General features: G+C 35.4%; 1 protein-coding gene across 6 annotated transcripts in view; it reads right to left on the bottom strand.

Annotated features, from left to right (window-relative positions):
• Window positions 1–23,053, bottom strand: part of adgrl2b.1 (adhesion G protein-coupled receptor L2b, tandem duplicate 1) — a 144,138-nt gene that overhangs the window by 100,718 nt on the left and 20,367 nt on the right. For all 6 annotated transcript variants that reach the window (XM_065262394.2, XM_065262395.2, XM_065262389.2 and 3 more), the window contains exon 2: window positions 21,958–22,152. In XM_065262394.2, the coding sequence (XP_065118466.1) occupies window positions 21,958–22,033 (76 nt within the window). In that variant the 5' untranslated portion in view covers window positions 22,034–22,152. The remainder of the gene's footprint in view (window positions 1–21,957; window positions 22,153–23,053) is intronic.

Genomic DNA, 23,053 nt, shown 5'->3' with positions numbered 1-23,053 from the left:
GTTAAGCACGGTTGGGAAAGAAACAATAAAACGAAATACGAGCTATATTTTTGACACATTTACAATGTGACAGAAAGAGGGATAGGGACAAGATGAAAGAATGAATCGAATTTGCTTTACCGGGAAGAGCTATATAGGCTCAATGTGTTAAAAGGCAAAAATAATGCATTTGCTGTCTATAAAAAAAAAAGATTATAAAAATATTTCTGCAATAGTGTAGCCTCAGATTTTAGTTTTAATTTGCTACTCTATATATCACCAACGGCACATTCAAACATTGGACATAATCTGTTATTATTCGAGGTATGATGCAAACTCTAATGCCCCGTGAATTCTGTCAGATGGTGCAATTTTTAATAATGATAAAAATGAACATCATCCTAACGTAGAAAAGCAATTTCCAAGAAATACAAATGCAATAAAAACTTTACTAAAACCGATGTTGTAAACCAATACAGACACACAAATTAAAAATAAAACTAGGGAAATTTTCTAATCTATAATAATATTGGACCAGATGTGCTTGTTTGTGATCAAAGCAAGAGTGACTACGGCGTGCACTAACTCTCAATGATCACAGTTGTTAGCAGCAACATTTCATCCCAAGGGCTCCAGCTGCCAGTTTGTGTTTTTCTGCTCCGTGCTCCCCAATTAGCCTCTCTCAGCCTGTTGCCTTCATAAAAAACCCTGTACACTTTCTCATATTGCCATTCACTCGCAGCTCTGTCATGCAACCAACTACCCAACTCGTTTAGCAGCTGAACGCTAATTACCCCTGCGTGGTCCTGGCGCTGCTTCAAGTCTGTGCCAGCGGATTTAATGCTGCTGATGTAGAAGTTCGGTTGTTATTGAGAAAATAACGCTACTCTGCGTCACGCTGACGCAAACCCTGCCAAATATAATCACTTTTTTAATATCAAGAACCTTTTATGATTTCATTCAGGGAGATGTGAATCAATATGGGTTGTTTCATGGATTGTGCCAATACTAAGACATTGGGAGCCCGGTGGGCGATATAATACAAATATGCATGAATAATAACATTTCTTCACGCAATTTAAATATGCCATGTGGGGTTTAAATTGGGTGTTTTATCACAATGCTGTATAATATCAATAATTCTCTTAGCCAGTGATACAATATTTATCAATAACTCAAAAATTGCTTCCAACAAGAGAGACAATAAGAGTTTCTTTGTTTGTTTTTTAAATGACACTATTGTTTTGTTGTTACATTGTGATCTGGTGCACATGCAGATGGTACAAGTGAGCGTGTTTTAGTCAATCCAAAATGATGTTGAGTGTCCATCATTGCATTTTGGTTCACCCCTAGATTTTAGATTGAGTTTAACTACACCTTTTTTATGCCTGGTTAATCAAATTAAATGCATATCTCTCAAAACGCACATTATCCATTGATTAGACTGTCAGCAGGTTTTAGAGCTGATGCTTAGTGAAAAATCATTAAGCACATAATTCATTACAAGTTTAAAAGTTTACCTTTATTCACAACCTATCTGGCACATTGTCAATTTAAGGCCACACCAAAATGATTGCAACCTTATGCAATCCATGTGACCCATTTTATGTTCAATTCTATGTGTGAGTATCTGAAATAGAGTAAATTGCATGAAATGTATGGATTTTTCAAATGAAAATGTAATATAACACTGTCCTGTGGCCTAGTTTACATTAACACCTGTATGACCTGAGCAATTCCAGCATTATGGATTTGACATTTGCAGTCAAAACTCAAAATACAAATTCTCGCATTTAATACCATTATATTAAACCATCTGTTTATAGTTTCCTAAAACGAGTCCAGACAGCATTAAAATATCAGTCTATACTATGTTTTAAATAAAGGACACAAGTTTTTGGGAGACAATATACTTTGTAGGAATTCTGTGAATTATTTTCCATTTATGAGGAAGAATCTACATGCCTGACATTTCTGAAATTTGCACTTATTTAACTATGGAAAATAATAGGGCTGCTCGATTATGGGCAAAATCATAACCATCATGATTATTTAATACGATTACTTAGTGGCTTTGAAAATATGCATTTATTTAACCTTTTATCTATTTAGTGTTGCAATAAGCTACATATGTCAAAGCAGTGGTGCCTTCGAAGTGCCTTACAAACACACTGGTGCAGCAGCACACAATTGATATTTTAATTGTACAATAATTGTTTTACCTCGAGTATCTTGTTTTGTAATTGTTTGAATAAAAAATTGAAGTTAAAAAAGCAAAAACTATTAATTGCACAGTCCTATAATATAATGAAAAAATGCTTAAAAAGTTTAACAGAGACTTTACATGGGTATTTAATAGGGGTGTACATCGGACAGTTCATTATGATTTGATACAAAATGTGATTTTTGCTAATACATCAAATGCTTCTTCAATGCGATTACAATTTAATTAGATTAATTTATCGATATTTTTATATTACATGCCTAGGTAAGCAATTACATTGTAACTTACAAATGCAACCAAAATATATAACAAACATTTAATCTTTGAAAAAGGCGCAATTTCTGTCCCAATTGGAACATTTACAACGACAAAACTAACAAAAATAAAAAAAATTAAATAAATAAAAATGTATAATGAGGGACAAAATGTCACATAAAATTAGTGCTGGGCGATAATTCGATAACGATAATTTTACCGATATAAACTTTTCCGATAAAAACGATAAGGACAGTTCGATAAGTGATCGATAATATTTACGCACTGTGCGTAATGTTGCGCGAGCACTTCCGGATACGGCACGCGCTCTTGGTTTACAATCACAGTGACAGTTAGACTTGAAGGAGTGGAAGATGAGGCAAGTTTTTCGCGATGCGGATAACGCGGACGGAATCACGGAATCCAAATATGCGGAAACATTTTCTTGTGTGTATGTTGGACGCGCAAACAGGTTTGGTCAAACACACAATAGGTGCAGTATACTAGACTTTCATTCAGCGTCCGCCTTGCGCACGCACACGTCCGCGGAGCTTTAAAAGTATATTACCAGGACATTCACAAATTCAGGAAACTGAGGAAAAGCAGCAGATCCACCACTGCAGTGAATATAGTGTTTGGGTATGTGCGCTCCCACAGCAACGTGACACTCTTGACATCCATTTATCAGCGTGTATAGCTCGTATATGTATAACACACGCGTGATCACTGAACTAAGTTTTCTTTCTTGTTTAAGTGAACATAAACAGCTGTTACTCAGTATATTGAAACTTAAAGCAGTCTGTCTTGGGTCTTAAAGAGACAGTAGTCTGCTGCTTTTGTGTCAGAAATGTGTTGATTTCATAACAAATAGATTTACATTTAATACAGATGCATTAAAACAAGATTTTAGTATTTGTATTTGTCATGTTCTGAATAAAAAGTAGTTTAAAACCATTATTAACTGTCTGGTTTTTACAATTTTCATTCAGGTGCAGAAATCTGCCTTTAAATTTGACAGGGGTAAAGATTTGTTATTTATCATGATAATTATCGATATCGACTGATATGGGAAACATTTTCTCGATAATTTTTTGGGTCATATCGCCCAGCCCTACATAAAATCAAGCAATTATGATGTCAAGAGTCAAAGTCTTTTAGTATTTTGTGCCAAAATGTGCAATGATGACAATCACTAAGGTAGTTGTAAATTGAAAATAGTTTTTTCATGCTACAACCGTTTTCACTTGCTGACGCTAGCAGATGAAAATAAACCGAAATGTGCGCTTTGGCGGAAATGCGTAGATACAAGTTACGTCAAGGAATGAGGAAGTGGAGAGTGTCAAAATAAAGGTACCTCAAATCAATTTTTTACGTGTGGCATCGATGCATCGGATCCTTAGAAATAAAATAGATGTATCAATCCATATCGATGTATTGTTACAGCTTTAGTTTTTAAACCACCAAATATTGACATCTGAAATAACAGTATAGTTAAAAACTTTACGGTTGACATTTGCATGGAATTGGCCAGCTATAAAACCACGGAGACTGGATTATAAACTATACTACTTGCTGTTTGGACCCTCAATTATTTTATTTGTTTGTGTATTGGCACCATAATCAAATTAGAGTACAAATAACTGAAGATAACATCGCAGAAATTCATTCAAATATTTTGATTATACTTTGAAGATTTAAAGGATCATGAAAGTTATTCTCCAAAAATGTTCAAAAACTCAATCAAAAAATGTCATTATCAAAGCTAGCGTGTGACAACAAAAAGTTGGCGGCGTGGTTTTATTGTATTATTTAACCATTAACTTTAAAAGTTTAAAACTAATCCAGAAAGTTCAGCCCCAGATATAAATCACGAAGGTCTAGATCTAGTTTAGGCCTTGCAGAGCATCTGTTCTTGTTGGTGGGTCAGTTAATCACAGTATGTTTTAAATACCGTGCAGAAAGAGGGAGAACATGTTCTGTGGCTTTTCAAACAAGCTGTACATTCGGTCTTTGCCTGCCCCAAGGCCGCCGCACTAGCTCTCTACCTTAACCACAGAAGCTACGTGCATCCATCAAATGTATGTGGTCTGCTCACAAACAACTGTCAACAGAGCGTCCAGAAATTGATGAGGTCTGCTTCTAGAGAGCTGGCAAACCCCCCGCACAAGACGCCTGTTTCAGGGGCCCGGGAGGAAGGAGTAAACTGTTAAATCAATACAAGGAATTGGTAGTCTATCTGGAACTGAACCTGGAAACCAGGGAGCTAATTACAAACCTATCCAGAATTCGAAGCCCTGCGGTCAACACACTACTCACTTCCAAATATGTTCTGCCTTAGAAAAACCAATACTTTCCCAACCTGAACTATTTTCAATAACGTCCAGAAAAAGAAACAAAGAACGGGAATGAGATATCAATTCTGAAATTTAAGGAGTTTCAGGAGTGTCTTGGAAATGCAAACTGTGACGCATTTAGGTTTTTCATTGTGGGTTTGTTCGGCTTAAAATTTTTATTTGATAAGAATTTGACATGACAATCCACACATCATGAAGATGTTTTCACAAGTTTTGCATTCATGCCGCCTCAGAAAAAACGTCACAAGCCGCCACTTACCACAACATGGACAAACTTTAAAGCAAATTATCTAAAACAGTGGAAATAAACAACTAGGGATGCACCAATACTGGTATCGGGTATTGGCCTGGATACCACATTTTCTAATGTACTCGTACTCGTTAAAAGTCCCCCGATACCTGAAATCGATACCACGGTCTGAGAAATGTCTATGTTTGAGCGGCATGTAAGGGGTTAATGCCTCTTGTGTTGTCCAAAGAGGCAGAGTTTACAACAAACTGGAAAACTAGTCCTTTGTTTTTTTTTTTTTGTTAAATTATATGACTAAAGCTGTTACCTGTAAATTTAAATCATGTTTTTTTTATTAAGTACTCTGTATCGGTATCGGCAAGTACTGAAATGCAAGTACTCGTACTCGTACTCGTATTCCAAAAAAGTGGTATCGGTGCATCCCTATTAACAACCACTGAAAAAATTAAGAGACCACACCGGTTTTGACTTTGATCATCATTTCTAGATGTTTTGTGACCATTTCAGTCCAGTGTCTGTTGAAATTTCAAAAGAAGCAAACCTCGGGAGTGACATAAAGTCACCAAACAGCAAATGTAAAAGACTGAGAGCATGACATGGCCCATGAAAGATGTGACTAAAAATCAGAATTTTCCTAAAATACATTGGTAGAATAGAAAAATGAATTTAAACCTGTTTTCTCTGCAGTTTTAAAGATGGGAAAACACAGCATGTTTTTTGTTATTTTGACCATGTTTTCCCCATTTTAATTTTCAATAAATAAATATAAATTTTATTAAAGGTGCAGTGTGTAAATTTTAGGGGTATCTAGTGGTGAGGTTGCGAATTGCAACCAATGACTCAGTTCACTGCTCACCCCTCGCTTTTGAAACGCATAGAGAAGCTATGGTACCCACCAACGGACAAAAATGTCATCTTCGGAGACAACTAAGTAAAAAAGTTTGTCTGTTAAAGGTTTCTGTAGAAACATGGTGGCACAAAATGGCGACTTCCATGAAAGGGGACCCTCGGTATATAGATAAAAATGTCTCATTCTAAGGTAATATAAACAAAATGGTTCAATATGAAAGGTCTTAATACACCCCTGATAATATAGTTTTATATATTATTTTGGATTTCTGTCAAGAGATCCTTCTAAAAATTACACACTGCACCTTTAAGCATTTGGCAGAAATGTTGTCCGTTGTTGACAGAATTAAACCAAAATCATTTTACTTAAACACATACCTCTAAATAGTAAATCTATAAAAACTGAAAGGGACCATTAATATTTATTTATTTATTTATTTTATTTTTATTATTTTTTTCCGCGGCTGTACACTGAAAAAATATTCATTAAATTTACTAATTTTTTTTAAGGTAAGTGGTCGCCATCAATTTATTTAAGCTACATTTAAACAAAAAGAATTTGAAAAACAAAACAAAAAACTTTTGTTTAAATGTAGCTTAAATAAATTGATTGGGACCACTTACCTTAAATTTTTTTTGTAAATTGAATGAATCATTTTTTTCAGTGTATGTGCATTCAGGACACATCATTACAATTTCTCCTAAAAGTAACACTCACAATAAAACCAAAACATTATTTAATAAAATAAACAGAGTTTTAATTTAACAATAACTTTAAATTCTGTAATGTGATGTATGAGGAATAATGTAATGCTTCATGACTTTACTGTACCTGATAAGATTCGAAGGAGATTGTGAGGCTATGATAATATAAGTTAATATTATTCAAGATGCCTGCACAGTCTTGATTATGTCAGCTAAAAAGTTGTTTAGGAAGCCAAAAAAGTTGTTATATTTCAATACTTTGAAAACTTTTTCCTCTCTTTGGAATAACCTAAACATTTATAAAGAACATGGGGGTTCAGTTTATCTTTAGAGAAAAAACTATATGTCGTCCATTATGTGGTCTGATAGTGTTATAGTCTAAGAAATGTGACTTGTCTCACTTACTGGCTCCCTAGAGTAACTATTTATTTTCAAGCAGCACAGTTTTTCAAACTCACCTATAGGATCTTAGCAAAATTCAGTCTAGATTTACATCAAAGCTTAGGAGGAAGACACATTCATCCTTAACAAGGCTGCCACAGCTTGTGCCTCCTTATCTTACTTTCCCTTTTAAATTAAATCACGTTAAGGGGGCATCCAAGGCGGTAAACAATATTACAAGGAATGTTCGATTGTATTGCCATGGCAACACCTCTAGCCGGAGCATAATTGGATGTGATCCCGTTTTCCTTGGTTTTGTTAACATGGAATCTTTTCAGGCATTCTGGTCAGCGCTGGGAAAAGTAGCTTTTCTTATGTGCCTACCCGACACCCTCCTCGGGCTCGCCACAGGGCTCAAGCAAGCAGTAACCAATGCCGTCGCACAACATGACAATTTTCGCGCGACTCTCTTTACTGTTGGTCGACAGAAGGTAATTTGCAAGAAAGATCCCCTTTATGATACAAATTTTGTTTACTATCAACACCCATGAAATTGGATGTGGCACTATAGCCCAGATGATTGCATTTTGAAAAAAGGAAAACAAATGCCAAGTACTGCTGTTCTCGTTCATAGATCTCAAGGTATCGGATAACTACCACTAGTACGTCAAACATGTCACTCCGGCTTTACCGGTCACACTGCCCAGTAACAAACCAACACGAACCCGTCATTTTTCAGCTGACATCTTGTTTGACGTTAACAATTTCAAACCTTTCCGACTTCCTTCAGCGAGAGATTTCAGCTCAGTGACCATATGGGCTGGAAACCACCACGGCTACCGAGCAAACAAGTGTGCAAAGCTGATCCGAACAGGAGGTCTGGGCGTCGGGTGATGCTTGTCACCCTCTATTAACGCAGCTTAGATTGGCTTTTGTGGCTGTGGAAACAGAAAACAGCTGCATGCAAATCTAACACACTCCCCCTCGGCCAGCCTCCATTGTATCCCAGACCCAAGCCTCCACGGGGAATTTCTCCGAGAGAGGCGGGAGGAGAAAGGGAGGGTGTCACCTTTAGAAAAGTAAGAGAGGCCCCACAGCGGAGCCAGCAGGGACTTCTCGAGTCCACTTGTCGTTTTTGTGATTTTGTTTCCAGTATTATCGCCCGCCAAATGTCTTTAGAAGAAAAGAAAAATGTGCGACCAAAGCACAACCGCTTCTTATGTGTCCATAATCCAATATACAGAGCAATGCAGGGCTTACTGTTCTGTAGGCACATCCAGAGTTAAAGTCAAGATTTTCCAAAAGAGTTTCCTGGAAAGGGGGGCACGCAAGCGAAATAATTCTTTTAACATCTGAACACTGCTTTTCTTTTCATAGTTTTGTTTCTTTCGTCTTGGCATTCAGCCACTATGTTGCTTTGTGGAAGACACAAGACAGTGAACAGTGCGACACAAATTTCGCAACAATGAAACTTTCTTTTATTTGTATTTATATGAAGCTCACAGCGTGAAAGACTTCATTTACTTCCTTAATTATATGTTCCTCATATTTCCATTTCTGGTATTAACAAAACCCTTTTACATGATTAAAAAAATGCCTTAGCAATTAGGGCTGCATAACGATTAATCGTGACTAATCGTTTGCAGAATAAAGTTTTGTTTAAATTATATATAAATACTTCATTTATAAATTATATATGCATGTGTATTTATACATACACAATTATTATACACACACACATATGATGTAAACAAAAAAGTTTTTTGCAAACGATTAGTCGCGATTAATCGTTATGCAGCACTATAAGCAATCTTTTCATTTGACATCACCAAGGGCACACAGGCTATTGGATTATGTTAACCAATGGCCAAAAACTTGTTTAGCTCCATTCGGGTAGGAAAGCTATAAATTGATCCGTGTTCCTGTAGCTCAGTTGGTAGAACATTGTGCCGGCAACACATTATGAATCTACAATGAGTTAGGAATGCTGCCCCATGTTTACTTGAAAGTCGTTGATTTCACATTCAGTACGGCTTCTACGTGTCGTTTGTCAAATATAGACACTAAGTCGTGAAATGCCTGCAGTAATATGTGCAAAGAAATGTGCTCAGCATTGGCGAGCTACTTAAGAAACTGGAGGGGAACAATAAATCCCGACAGACAAAACCAACCTTCAGAGCTTTGCTATTGGTAACTCCAGCCTGCCATATTTGCATTCGAAAGCCCCAAAAACTCGGAGAGTCCATTTACTCCGGTCTGATCTTCTCCCAACCACGCTTACGTGCCTCTAACAATAGCCTTATTTCAAGTTTCTGGATGGTGATTTGTATTCAGGACAAAGCCCTTTCATCCACTTCATATAGCTACTGTAGGTTCCCCCAATCTTTTTCCCTCAGGACTGCTGGAGAAAAGCTGCATGCTGGGCACGAAGGTTCAGTCCTCAGGAAAGGAATTTGTATTTTTTCCCTGGTTCACTATAAAGTAAACCGTGATAAATACATTGCCAAGGTAGGAGCGTACGTATGGTTTCGGGTCCAGCCATGATCTGGAATTTAGCTCCTGATCCTTTCTTCTGGCTGCATTGCAAACACATTAACACCGGCCTTAACCTTACATGATCCTTAACTTAATCGGCTTGAAAAACCAAAAATGACTCTAAATTATTTGTTAATTAATGAAACGTACAAAATTAACTAAAACATTGTCAACCCTTGATGGCGTGTGGACATAGCCAAGACCTCTATATGAGCTTTATATGTGATTTCATTAAAGTGCACCTATTTCATTGCTAAAAAACAAGGTTATTTTGTTTATTTGGTATAATACAATGTGTTCGCGTGGTTTATGGTTAAAAAAACACATTATTTTCCACATACCGTGCGTTTTTGTAGCTCCAGATTTCAATCTCTTCCTGAAACGCAGGGATTTGAAAAGCGCCTTGTCCCTGATTGGCCAGCTAATCTGTATGTTGTGATTGGACTGAATACCTCTGACATCAGCCATAAATGTGACGCTCCTTACCATGTTTGAAAGATTTGCTCACAATTAGTGCTGTCAAAATTATAAAATTTGGCTGACGGTTAATTGCCTAATAAATTGTGTCGATTATTCCGATTAATCGCCTGTTTTAGGACTTTGGCGATTATGGCGATTAATTGTCGTGATTATTTAATTAAATATTTTGCAAGGTCAACCTGGCATTAAATATTAATATTTAAAAGTAATTCTTATCTTTCAAAAACTTAAATTCTTCATAGAAATATGACAACATATAAAGGCGGTTTCGTGCACAGGGCTTACCCTAGTCCCAGACTAAAATGCAGGTTTGAGCTGCCTTATATTTAAAAACATCTTGCACTAACATATCTTAACATATATCAGTTTTATTGATTTGTCTCAAGATGCACACCTTTTTTTGTAAGGTATGTTTGTAAAAACGACCTAAATGTCCTAATATAACTAAGGCCTAGTCCTGGATTAATCTAAACCCTGTATAGGAAACCACCTCTTAGGGTTTTATATCACATGTAAGTGCTATTTTTATGAGCTTTATACTTGAACACAAACATAATGTGTAAAAGTAAACATTTCACATGTGCAGAAATCTCAGCAGCATGAACTGACCTCTTAAAAATAATCAATACTCTCATACTCCATGATCGTTTTACTCAATTCTATATTAACAGACCACCTGACCTTTAACATTATAAGCAACCACCCCTCGCACATAAACCAACCATTACAGGCAGTGAGTGTTTTCATATAGAGAGGTGAATAAAAAAGCACATACTCAGAATCCACAAAGGATTACAGAGGTAATTTACAATAAAACCAGGGTAGAAGTTAAAATTATTGGATGTGTTCCAGGAAATAAAAACACTTAAAAACAAATTCTTCAGGCTTCCTGTAGTCAAACTACATTAGTCAGTGCACTAAATGTACCATAAATTCTGTGCAAACTTTTTTTAATGATCCCTTAATCACTGAAAATGATAAGGGACATTGAAATTTGACATTGTAGAAAGTGCATTTAAAAGTGATCATTTTAGCCCTCATTGGCAATGTTTATACATCATTACCAACTCACACTCCCTGTCCCGATAATTTGGTCTGTATTAAAAAATAGAGTTGTCCTTCAAACAAGACATAAAAAGGATAATAAAACAGTCCTTAGTAGCTGCGTTTCCATTACCCTTTAAATAGGGCAAATCGACATTTGCAAATTGAAAATACAGCCAACTTCGCAAAACTGACATGAGGCGTTTTTCCGGCAATTTGGAAAATGTGTATTTCGCAAAACAGCAATGGAAACAGTTTCTGGTCACCTGATGTAAGTCACTGTAAAACCTCCCAGAAACACCTCAATACGTGTTTGCTTCCAAGTATAAGAGGCTCTTTTTAATTAAAATAATGTACTATTACCTCCAAGAAACAAATAATGTACTATCCTAAGTATAAGCTTTCCTTGGCATTAATGTTTAAATAATACTTTTACGTCTCATTAGGTTTTAAATAATGCCTAGTGCTGTGGATGTGATAGTAATAAACCTACCAACATCAGTCGACGTGATGTTTGGAGTGGTTTATCGCGAGAGGAAAAACTAAGTTTCAGTCACATATCACTGATGAATGGAAACACTATCATTTTGCAATAGCTTTTTGTTGACATTTAGAAAATAACGCTAAAGTTTTGTGCAAATCTGCAATGGAAACGCACCTCGTATTCCTTAACGTATCAAGTATGCCACATTTATCTACCTTAAAGATGAACTGGTAACAACTTAGTCAACGTAATGTTTGGAGTGGTTTATCGCGAGAGGAAAAACTATGTTTTAGTCAAATATCATCAATTAATGGAAACACTATCATTTCGCAATAGTCTTTTGTCGACGTTTAGAAAATAACGCTAAAGTTTTGCACAAATCTGCAATGGAAACGCACCTCGTATTCCTTAACGTATCAAGTATGCCACATTTATCTACCTTAAAGATGAACTGGTAACAACTTAGTCAACGTAATGTTTGGAGTGGCTTATCGCGAGAGGAAAAACTACATTTTAGTCAAATATCATCAATTAATGGAAACACTATCATTTCGCAATAGTCTTTTGTCGACATTTAGAAAATAATACTTAAGTTTTGCGCAAATCTGCAATGGAAACGCACCCTGTATTCCTTAACGTATCAAGTATGCTACATTTATCTACCTTAAAGATGAACCGGTAACACGTAAGGTTGGATTGGTTAACATTAGTAAATGAATTAGCTAACATGAACTAACAATGAAAAATATAGTTTATCAGCATTTATCAATCTTTGTTAATGCAATTCATCACATTAGTTCATTTTGCATTAACTAATGTTAACAGTTACGACATTTAATTTTAAAGAATTTAATGTTTTTTTAAAACTTAATTTAATTTACTATCTGCATACTTTTAGTCGACGTGATGTTTGGAGTGGCTTATCGCGAGAGGAAAAACGATGTTTCAGTCACATATCAACGATTAATGGCAACAATATCATATTGCAATATTCTTTTGTCGATGTTTAGAAAACAACGCTAAAGTTTTGCGCAAATCTGCAACGCAAACGCACCTCGTGTTCCTTAAAGTATCAAGTATGGCGCATTTATCTACCTTAAAGATTAACTGATAACACGTAAGGTTGTATTTGTTAACATTAGTAAATGCATTAGCTAACATGAACTAACAATGAGAAATATAGCTTATCAGCATTTATTAATCTTTGTTATTGCAATTCATCACGTTAGTATATTTTGCATTAACTAATGATAACAGTTACAACATTAAATTTAAATGAATTTAATGATTTAAAAAAACTTTAATCTAATTTACTATCTGCATACTTTTAGTCGACGTGATGTTTTGAGTGGCTTATCGCGAGAGGAAAAACAACATTTTAGTCAAATATCATCAATTAATGGCAACACTATCACTTTGCAATGGTCTTTTGTCGACGTTTAAAAATTTACACTAAAGTTTTGCGCAAATCTGCAATGCAAACGCACCTTGTGTTCCTTAAAGTATCAAGTATGGCGCATTTATCTAACTTAAAGATTAACTGATAACACGTAAGGTTGTATTGGTTAACATTAGTAAATGCATTAGCTAACATGAACTAACAATGAAAAATATAGCTTATCAGCATTTATTAATCTTTGTTAATGTCAGTACAATTTATCACATTAGTTCATTTTGCATTAACGTATGTTAACAGTTACAACATTTCATTTGAAAAAAAATTAATGTTTTTTTTAAACTTAATTTAATTTACTATTTGCATACTTTTAGTCGACGTGATGTTTGGAGTGGCTTATCGCGAGAGGAAAAACAACATTTCAGTCACATATCAATGATTAATGGCAACACTATCACTTTGCAATGGTCTTTTGTCGACGTTTAAAAATTAACGTTAAAGTTTTGGGCAAATCTGCAATGCAAACGCACCTCGTATTCCTTAAAGTATCAAGTATGGTGCATTTATCTACCTTAAAGATTAACTGATAACACGTAAGGTTGTATTTGTTAACATTAGTAAATGCATTAGCTAACATGAACTAACAATGAGAAATATGGTTAATCAACATTTATTAATCTTTGTTATTGCAATTCATCACATTAGTATATTTTGCATTAACTAGTGCTAACAGTCACAACATTTAATTTGAATGAATTTAATGATTTTTTTAAACTTAATTTAATTTGATTTACTAACGGCATACTTTTTAACTCTGAGATATAACGTGTCTGTGTAGCTTAAGCTTACATAAGTTACAATGAACACTGTTAAAAAAAAAACGTTCTTGCCGTTCTTGGGACCAAAGTCTGCTTAACCTAAACAGAAATACCTTTTTACTAATGTACTTCCTGACAGTCATTTCAAACCCGCTTGCAATACTTGTAAAAGAGAATATTTTACTAAAATGAATCTTTTATATCCCACAGAAGAAAGTCATTTGACATTGCAGTGACATATGGGCGAGGAAATGATGACTTAGATTTTTTATTTTTGGCTGAACTGCTCCTTTAAGAGATACTATAAATCGTTCCCTTCTGTTCAAATGAAAACACCCGACACGGTGCACAATGTAAGTGGTGGTGTCAATGATGGAATGTCTTCATCACGATCCCTTTCAGCAGAAAGTGCGTTTTTCTGCTCCGGAGCATGTCGCAAACACGGGGACACGTGAACTGGGCATGTCAGAAATGCCTGGACCGGCGTAACCGTCAACGTGACGCCTGCTGAGACTGAGCCGGGATTTAAATGTCACTTTCACGCCGATGCAATGCAGTGTGGCTCTGAACGATTCCCTTACTGATTTCCTTCAAGGAAAGGGAAGGGCAAACACAATCCAGCCACGTTCGGCCCACAAAAGAGGACCTATTATGTTCAAGAACGCAGTCTGCATTTCTTCCTGACTTAAGATCACTGACCTTGTCCAGGACCCCTACCTCACCTCCACATTAGCGCAGTTGTGCCTAAAGCATGTCTAGGTCTCACTGGCTGTCCACCCCTTCCATCAGTCATCTGCCCCATGTGATAAGCACCAGATGGGTCAAGCATTTGTTAAGTAACAATGAGTTTTTAATTCGAATTTCCTGTGGTTCAAGAGGAGCTTGCCCTTAAACAGACTGCGAAACAGTTTGTGATTATCGTTAAATTTATACAATTAAAAAATATAAGTGGCACTTATATCGCCATCAGTTTGCAAATGAAAATGAATTTTCACTGCTGTGTATTTTTTGGTTAATTGAATTTGATTGCATTTCGTACTCAAAATAATAATCATAATTAATGATTTTTAATGAAACTTTTCATGAAATTGAATTCGGCCAAAATTGAGTCATACTGAAAAGAGAATCCATGAGTCAATTATCTATCTTTCGCATGGCTCCATGGAAAATTCGGATAAACAGTAGATAAAATCAATTCCCATTACAGTAAAATATCTATCATTAGTATTCAGACAATGCACGTCATTTTAGCACATCTGCAATCAATAACATCAATATTCTGAGCGTTTCTCTGTACGACATCAACAAACAAACTCTTGCACGACTGCCGTCGGTTGAACGACAAAACAAAAACAGATGTTTTCCAATCAATCTCCTTTTCTCTCTCTCCCTCTATTGTCGAACACCAGCCCAAACAACTAGATTAAACGCCAAAAAATCTTGAGTTTAAACATATCATTTATTCACAACACCTGTCGAGCGTGGAATGCGAGATGCCTCGGAGAGCTTATACTAGAGGAAAGAGCATTCCTCGTATCCACCTCCCATCCTAAGCTTTATCTACAGACGGACACAGCTGAGAAGCATCATACAAAATGTAATCTCTCCCTCCAGTGATGTTTGAGATGCAAAATTGAATTGACTGGATAACCTGAAGGAGGAGTTAGTCGAGAAACGCGTAGCTCATACACCAGAGGCTAAAAGAGCTTAGCGCTATATCGCGCTGTCAGGAACGTTGATTTAAAGCTTTCTTAGTCACTAAAATCAAAATGTCAAGAGCCGCAGCTCCCAACCCATTAGATGCAGCACCTGTTCGTCATCAGCACATAAAACTAGGGACGTTTTACAATCAGATGTAAATGGACAGTAAAGCGGCGAAGCTCAGACAGCCAGTCGAGAAGACAGCTGCAGGCTGTTAAATCATCCATCTGCCTGGTCGAAATATGCATTTCTGTGGATTGAGACCAAGACAAAAGGGAGGAAACGCTTCCTTTTTCCCCGTCTAGTTCTTTCGACCAGCACTTTAAAAGTTGTTTACACTGAATTGCATCATCAGTTGTTTATACTCTGGGGGTTTTAGCTAAAAATTTAATCTCGCAGTATGGCCTTATCAAAAAAGACAATATTTGCTATTTAGTTTGATTGTAATCCTAGAAATTAGTGGTTAAACGATGTACAATTACAAGTTTGTCGGGTATCGGAGGTGTGGCCTAATGGGAAGTGCATTGGGCTGCATAATACTGAAGAAAATGTGATTGTGATATCTTCGATATACAGTATGCGATATGATAATGCTTTAAAAAGCAAAAATACATTTTTTTTTTTTTAAATGTATTAGCATAAATTGCATTACATTTCACTTTTTTTTGGAAAATAAAGCATGACTCTATTTGTCTCAATGGTCTCTCTGCTATCTGCATCAACCTTAACTTCTTTGAAATATTTTAATAAATCAGTTAATGCAAACTCACTGCGATATGCTTATTTGCGAAATTTCTGGAATTTCAATGTACCGTGAGGACCTATTAGCACGCATTAGGGATGCTTAACGATTAATCGTGATTAATCGTTAGCAGAATAAAAGTTTTTGTTTACATCATATATGTGTGTGAACTGTGTATAATAACTTTGTATAAATAAATGTACACACATGCATGTATATGTTTTAGAAATGTTTACATGTGTATATACATTTGTATATTTATGTATAATTGATATTATATATAAATATAAATACTTAATATATAAAAAAAAATCTTAAAATTATACATGAATGTGTTCATATTTATATATATACATATTTATTATACACAGTTTACACACATATGTGATGTAAACAAAAAATTCTGCTTACGATTAATCGCAATTAATTGTTTAGCATCCCTAGCACGCATGCTAACACAATGTATATCTAGGTGGTCAGACTGACTTACCAACGCTGTTAGAGCTATACTTTAGTGGTTAGCACACATGATTTGACACATTAAGCTTTGATGATGACAAAATTTAAATCTAACCTACAACCAGTGTTGGGTAAGTTACTCAAATAAAGTAATTGATTACTATTTACTTTTGCATCTTAAATCATGTAATTATATTACTGTACAAATTACTGTCTCCAAAAAGTATTTAATTATTGATTACTAATTACTTTCTAAATCCTATTTAAATGATACAAAGATAGGCTTGAAACGGCTCAAATAAATCATATAAAAGTACATTTTACATAACTACTTTTGCTTTAAAAACCTCCTAATTACTGCTTTTTAATACTTAATAAAGTAGTTATTACGTTTAAGTATGGGTAGTAATTGGGTAGGATTAAGGATGTATAAGGTTTTGCAGAATGAGGCATTAATATGTGCTTTTTAAGTATTAATAAACAGCCAGTAATATTAATGCTAATAACCAAACAGTTAAAAGTAAGAAAGTGTTCCCATTTTTCTTATTAACTCACCGAAGTATTTAAAGTGAGAAGGATACAGAAAAACATGCATTTTAACCTTAGACTTTAAATGTTGATGTTAAATCCATATTATACATAATTAATCCTCAGTCCATAACAACCTGATGCATTCTCACGGATCTCCCCATTTTTCCGTGGCCCTACCACGGACTTTCTTGTCTGTGGCATTTTCACAGATTGGTTACTCAACTGTTTTGCCCTATTTTCTTACCATTGTCGGTTCGGTTTAGGGTTAGATTTACATAAAATAAAATCCCTAGCCAAACCCAACTCTAACCCCAACGCCAGGCGACAATTGTTTAAAGTTTAGAAAATATAAAAGAATAAAGCAGAAAAAAAAATTACCTATACTTAAAGTGACATCCTAATGCAAACACCAAATCTAACCCTAAACCAAAGTGACAATGGTTTGAAAATAGGAATAGCAGTTGAGGAACCGATCTGTGAGAATGCACCGGAAAATAAAGTCCGTGGTAGGGCCACGGAAAAATGCAGAGATCTGTGAGAATGCAATGGAAAAATTTGCAAAACATTCTGTGACTATCCCATGGAAGTTTGTAAGATCATGTTGGTCCATACACAGTCTTTAGTTTAATTACATCAGAAGAAACTGTAATTAAATTATTGGAAACATAAGGAAGAAGTCATTAAATTACAGTAACTAATTACTTAGTAAGTAGTTACACCCAACACTGCCTACAACATTTAAATTTCTCTTTCATACTAATTTAATAGCACTGTTTCTTGCACACTTTGACCATAATTTAGATTTCCCTAAAGATAAAAAACTTCACACACGGTCATCGTTTCATTTATTGCATAGCAATGTTTTGGTCAATTACCTGCTTGAAAGTGTTTCAGTAAACAAATCTATTGTTTGTTTTAAAATCAGTATTTCTAAAGATATGAAAACAAAACACAGCTGCATGTAATGTTTTGGGGAAGGTCACACAACTCGGCCAGGAGAAAAAGTATCATCTGAACTTGCCAAGATAAACAAGAAGTTCATAGATGTTGATGTTTGTAAATATTGAAGACCCCCTTCAAAAAAGACCCTGACGAGCAAGACGTTTCTGGGGAATCAATATGTACGTGTTTACAATGATAGAATAAAATCCAGATTGTAAAAACAATGACACGTCGTGTTGACACACATTCCTCCTGGTCCGTCTTTCGTGGCTGGAGATAAGGTTTCTTGTTTCATGGATGATTGGCATAGAGGCAGAGAAGCGTGTAAGATGTATAAATCATATCTTTGGCACACTGGTGCATCCGTTATGTGCACTTCTCCCATGGCAATGCAGCGATAATTCATGATAGCCATGTCACATACCCCCATGATTCAGAGGTGAGCTACCAAAAGCCAAAACAAAACTAAGACAAATCGAGCAGAAAGGTGTTTGACAGAGCAGAGTGATGTTTGTAGTATTCAGCCCACACCGAATCCCACTGAATTCATGACAGGGGGACTAGGAGACATAAGAGAAATATCAGACAAATATCCCAAACAAACTGTTGCATACTTTCTGAGAGTTTTCAAATCTGCAAACTCTTTAGTGGACTGTCTCAATACAATGTCGCAGAGATGAGATATTTTTGTAGGCCTATCTTGAAGTTAGCGGGACAGTGGTTCCCTCACAAAAAAAACACATAGACTTTTGATAATTTAAGCAAAAAATAAGCTCTATTTAACAAAAGTTAAAGGTGGGGTGCATGATCTCTGAAAACCAATGTTGATATTTGTAATCACCTAAACAAACACGTCCCTACCCCAATAGAATCTGGACCTTCTTTTGATAGACCCGCCCTACAAATATGCAACCCAGGCAACGATGTTGGTTAGTAGACACGCCCCTTACTGCTGATTCGCTGCAAGTGTGTTTTGATACTCGGCCTGACTCCCTTCTCCAATGTGATTTCAAAAATCATGCACCCCGCCTTTAAAGACACTAACATGATTGGTCCAACAAGTTAATCTTCAAAATAAATAAAAATGAATGAATTTTGAAGTTTAAATGCGATGATTAGAAATATAAAAACCACATTTTGACTTAAAAATTCATAAAAGTTGCGTTTCATCTGTGGAGACCATCTTGTTGAACAAAACGTGTAAGTGTCATACAGCTAGCTCTGTCACAATGATTAAATAATCATCTCATCGCGATTGTTTGACCTCATCGCGATGTTTTCAGATCACCACAATGATTGCACATCTCTCTAAAAAACACAAGGGGGAGCTGCAGCGCCTTTATAAACGAGACCATATCAGATTACTTTTAAATGTGTTATGTGTATTAAAACTTACTGCCAGATAAACCTTCCAAAAGATTTATTTTAACAATGTGTGAAATTTATTTCATGAAAAAAAATGTATGAGAATTACATGTCAAAACAATAAAACCGTCGCAATTTTACCGTCAGCCAAAATTCATAACCGTGACAGATTATTTTAGCTATATTTGTCTATTGGAAAACTGTATGGGCTTTTTTGAAAGGAATCCAGTGTCCCGCAAACTTCCTGGTTAGCCTACAAAAATACATCATCCCTACGGCACTCTGTTGCAATGCTAAAATTTCTGAAAAAATAAAATTTTCTGCTAATACAAATTTCTGCTACTTTTATGGATTGAGAAATCTTGCGAGTCTGAATCAAACATGCTGCTGTATATAACTGAGTCATATTTTACACCAATTTCAAAAGAATTTTTTTTAATTATAATGCTCATAAATTATATATTTAAGTTTAGTATAATACAATTAAGCCCATTTATACTAATATTCACACATTACACTTCTATCATTGAAATAATTACAGTAATGGTAAGCTTAAAACAGTTGAAAGGAGTTTAAAGGTGTTTAACGTTTATGATAATACCACGAAGCAAACGAGCATAATAGTCCTACAACTAATCTTTACGAAACATATAATTTCAACTTTTATTTTTCTTTTGATAATTGGATGAAACATAACCTTGACATTTTTCAGTGAGCACCACAGCTCATTTATTTGAAGACATTTGAAGTGTGCGCTGTTAATTCTCACATTGCATGGATAAACTTAGATTTAACACTATTATGACTTCCACATTTCCATTAACACATTCTGCCTCAATAAAATGCAAACTCACGGCTCAACGCTCAAGACGCATATTCTCAAAACTTCATCTGTGATGACGAATTATTCACCGTCTCTTTCTTTCAACCGCATCTGAACAACATCACTCAATTTACAATCCACAGATGGTTTATTCCAAGTATGACACATTTATGGTGTGTATGGGAAAAGAGACAGTGCCGTGTATATACTCTGCTTTGAACATCATAATTACATCAATTACTGCAACATGTGTAGACATTTCCTAGAGACAAATAACTACATTTTACAGCCTAATTGTAACAAGCAAGTCTAGGCTGAAGCAAAAAATGACATTTTGGGTAAGAAGGAAATAAATGAATTTCAGCTTCTCGTTATTTGTTTGGTTTCTCTTTTGCTTGAACTGGTATGAGTGGAAGCAAAAAAATCAACAAAAAAAACTATTTTAAATACTCTTTACTTTGTATATTTTTTCATTATTTTTTAAAAATCCTAAAACTTTAAAATGGCTAATTTGTATTTCATCAAGGTCAATAAATTACAAAAAGTAAAGTTTCATAAATATTCAACTTTGTAAAATTGTTTCAATGTTTTGATTTCTCAAGAACCATAAATGTGAGGGAAAACAAATGGAAAACTTACATTAGATTTTAAAGGGTTTGTTGAAAGTTTTGTGTGATTATCCATCATTAGATGTGGAGGAAGAAAAATAACTGAGAAGATTGTTTTGTGAGGAGCTCATTGGATGTGCGGTTGGTTTTTAGCTCCAGGATTGTTCTGGGTAATGCTAAATGACTTGTGGATGGATGAGATATTTTTAGAGCGATCCACGCTTATTCCTCTACTGATGGATTGGTGACTGATCATTTACTGAGCTAAGAGCCTGCACGTCAAGAGAAACCAAAAACCTAATTTCACCAAAGACAAAGCCAAAATAAATCACTTTTGTGTTGGGAATTAACCTAAAGTTATAATACTGCAAACAATGCAAACATCTGATGGAAAATCTCCTGCGTATCAGCAATTTCTTTTTTTGGGGGTTTGGCCACACAAAATTTCAAGCTCATGAATTGCACAGCAAAAAAGGTGGAAAAAATAGCATAGTCTCTGTTTGAAGATATGTTGTGTTGCTTGTGTATAATTAATGTTTGGCACTCGAGCGTGTGATTAAATCAATTTTGTACTGAAAAGCACCGAAAAAAAGAATGATTGCGATTATGTAAAGATGTGGTTTACAACCACACATGTAATTATGATTGAACATGTTGATCAAAACCAAAGAGCCAAAGAAGATATAGTCAAATATTGATTTCACTTTGTCGCAGTCATTTTGGCGACCAGCCCAACGCACATGCTTCATGTTCTCAGGTGCGCAGATAATCACCCCGCCTGCATTTCAAATGCTTTCCACCAGCATAACATCACATCGCTCATCCCAAACAAGATTTCAGCGCTCTCGCCCGCAGGAGAAGTGTGGGACTGCAAAATAACACGCAGAATCCAAGCGGAACTAATTGAATTCGCAAACTAAAACCAAACACAAGTGTCTCGCTTTCACTAAACACGTTACGTATTAAATCTCTCAATATTTCAGGGGTGTCTTTTTATGAGCAGTCCAAATTGCAAAAAGCATGTGGCCTTACCTTCTGAACATTGTAAAGAGATCACAGTTAACAGAAGTCCATGCACGAAGGGACATTTCCACAGTGAAGTAGCCATCGCAGTTAATGACAGACGATCTCCAGACGATAGTTTAGACTTTAAAGGGGAATGATAAAGTATTCAGGCCACGATGTCAGCGATCTGTTGTCCTTAGAGATTCACCAATCATCTTCCATCTGAAAACACATGAAAAAAAAAACATTTTTCTTTAGTAAATGTGATTTAATACATAAATGTCCTAACTTTAATGTGCCCTGTGGAAATATTTACATCGTAATGCATCTTGTGTGTTTTAAACAACCAACTGAAAATATGCCCGAGGACAATTTATTTAAATACGAATGTAATATTTACTCATCATGTTTATTTTAGTCAATAAATTATGTAGGATTGGGTAATTGGAATGTACACAGTGATTTCTTTACATGGTTGTTTAAAAACTTACACCATGTTGTCTCTACAATAGCAGGCAAGTGCTAGTGAGTATAGATATTGATCTGCAGTATCAAAAAAATATATAACTCGTCTACCTATACAACAAAGCGAACAAGAATTGTAGTGGAATGTGAGATCCGTGTCTGGTTTTACTTTAAGCACAACATATGAAAGCAACAATCTCAAATCAATCAAACTCAAATTCTGTTTCAAAACTCCCATCTGGTTTTGAGAAAGTATGAGAGTGTAGATCAATTTTCATTAAAACTTTTTTTATGAACAAAATGTAAGCGGTGCTTTACTGCGTGAAATGCATTGACCAATACTATTGCTAGGTGGTTTCTTATGGGTTTAGGTCAAAAAAGTGCATCATCATGTCTTTGTGATATTGTTGTCTCCTACAATGTAAGTCAATTAAATTGCCCCTGTCTATTTGCAAGCCGCAAATGTTTTGTTGAAGTCAAAAACGTAATTTCAGTTGAGTAAACAATCACGGTGATGTGTAAATCCAGGCTTCGGTGTCTCAAATTTAAAAGCCTAGTTTTAAAAAGCATCCTAAAAGCGATGTTTTAAAGCATACCGTATAATTTGGATCCACCAAAAGCGTTTTGTGGTCGAGTCTCGCTTCGCTGAAACCTTTTG

The sequence above is a fragment of the Paramisgurnus dabryanus genome, chromosome 6 (assembly GCF_030506205.2).
Source record: "Paramisgurnus dabryanus chromosome 6, PD_genome_1.1, whole genome shotgun sequence".
NCBI classification, from domain to species: domain Eukaryota; kingdom Metazoa; phylum Chordata; class Actinopteri; order Cypriniformes; family Cobitidae; genus Paramisgurnus; species Paramisgurnus dabryanus.
The sequence above is the reverse complement of the archived record's forward strand: the minus strand, read 5'-3'. Positions and strand labels throughout refer to the sequence as shown.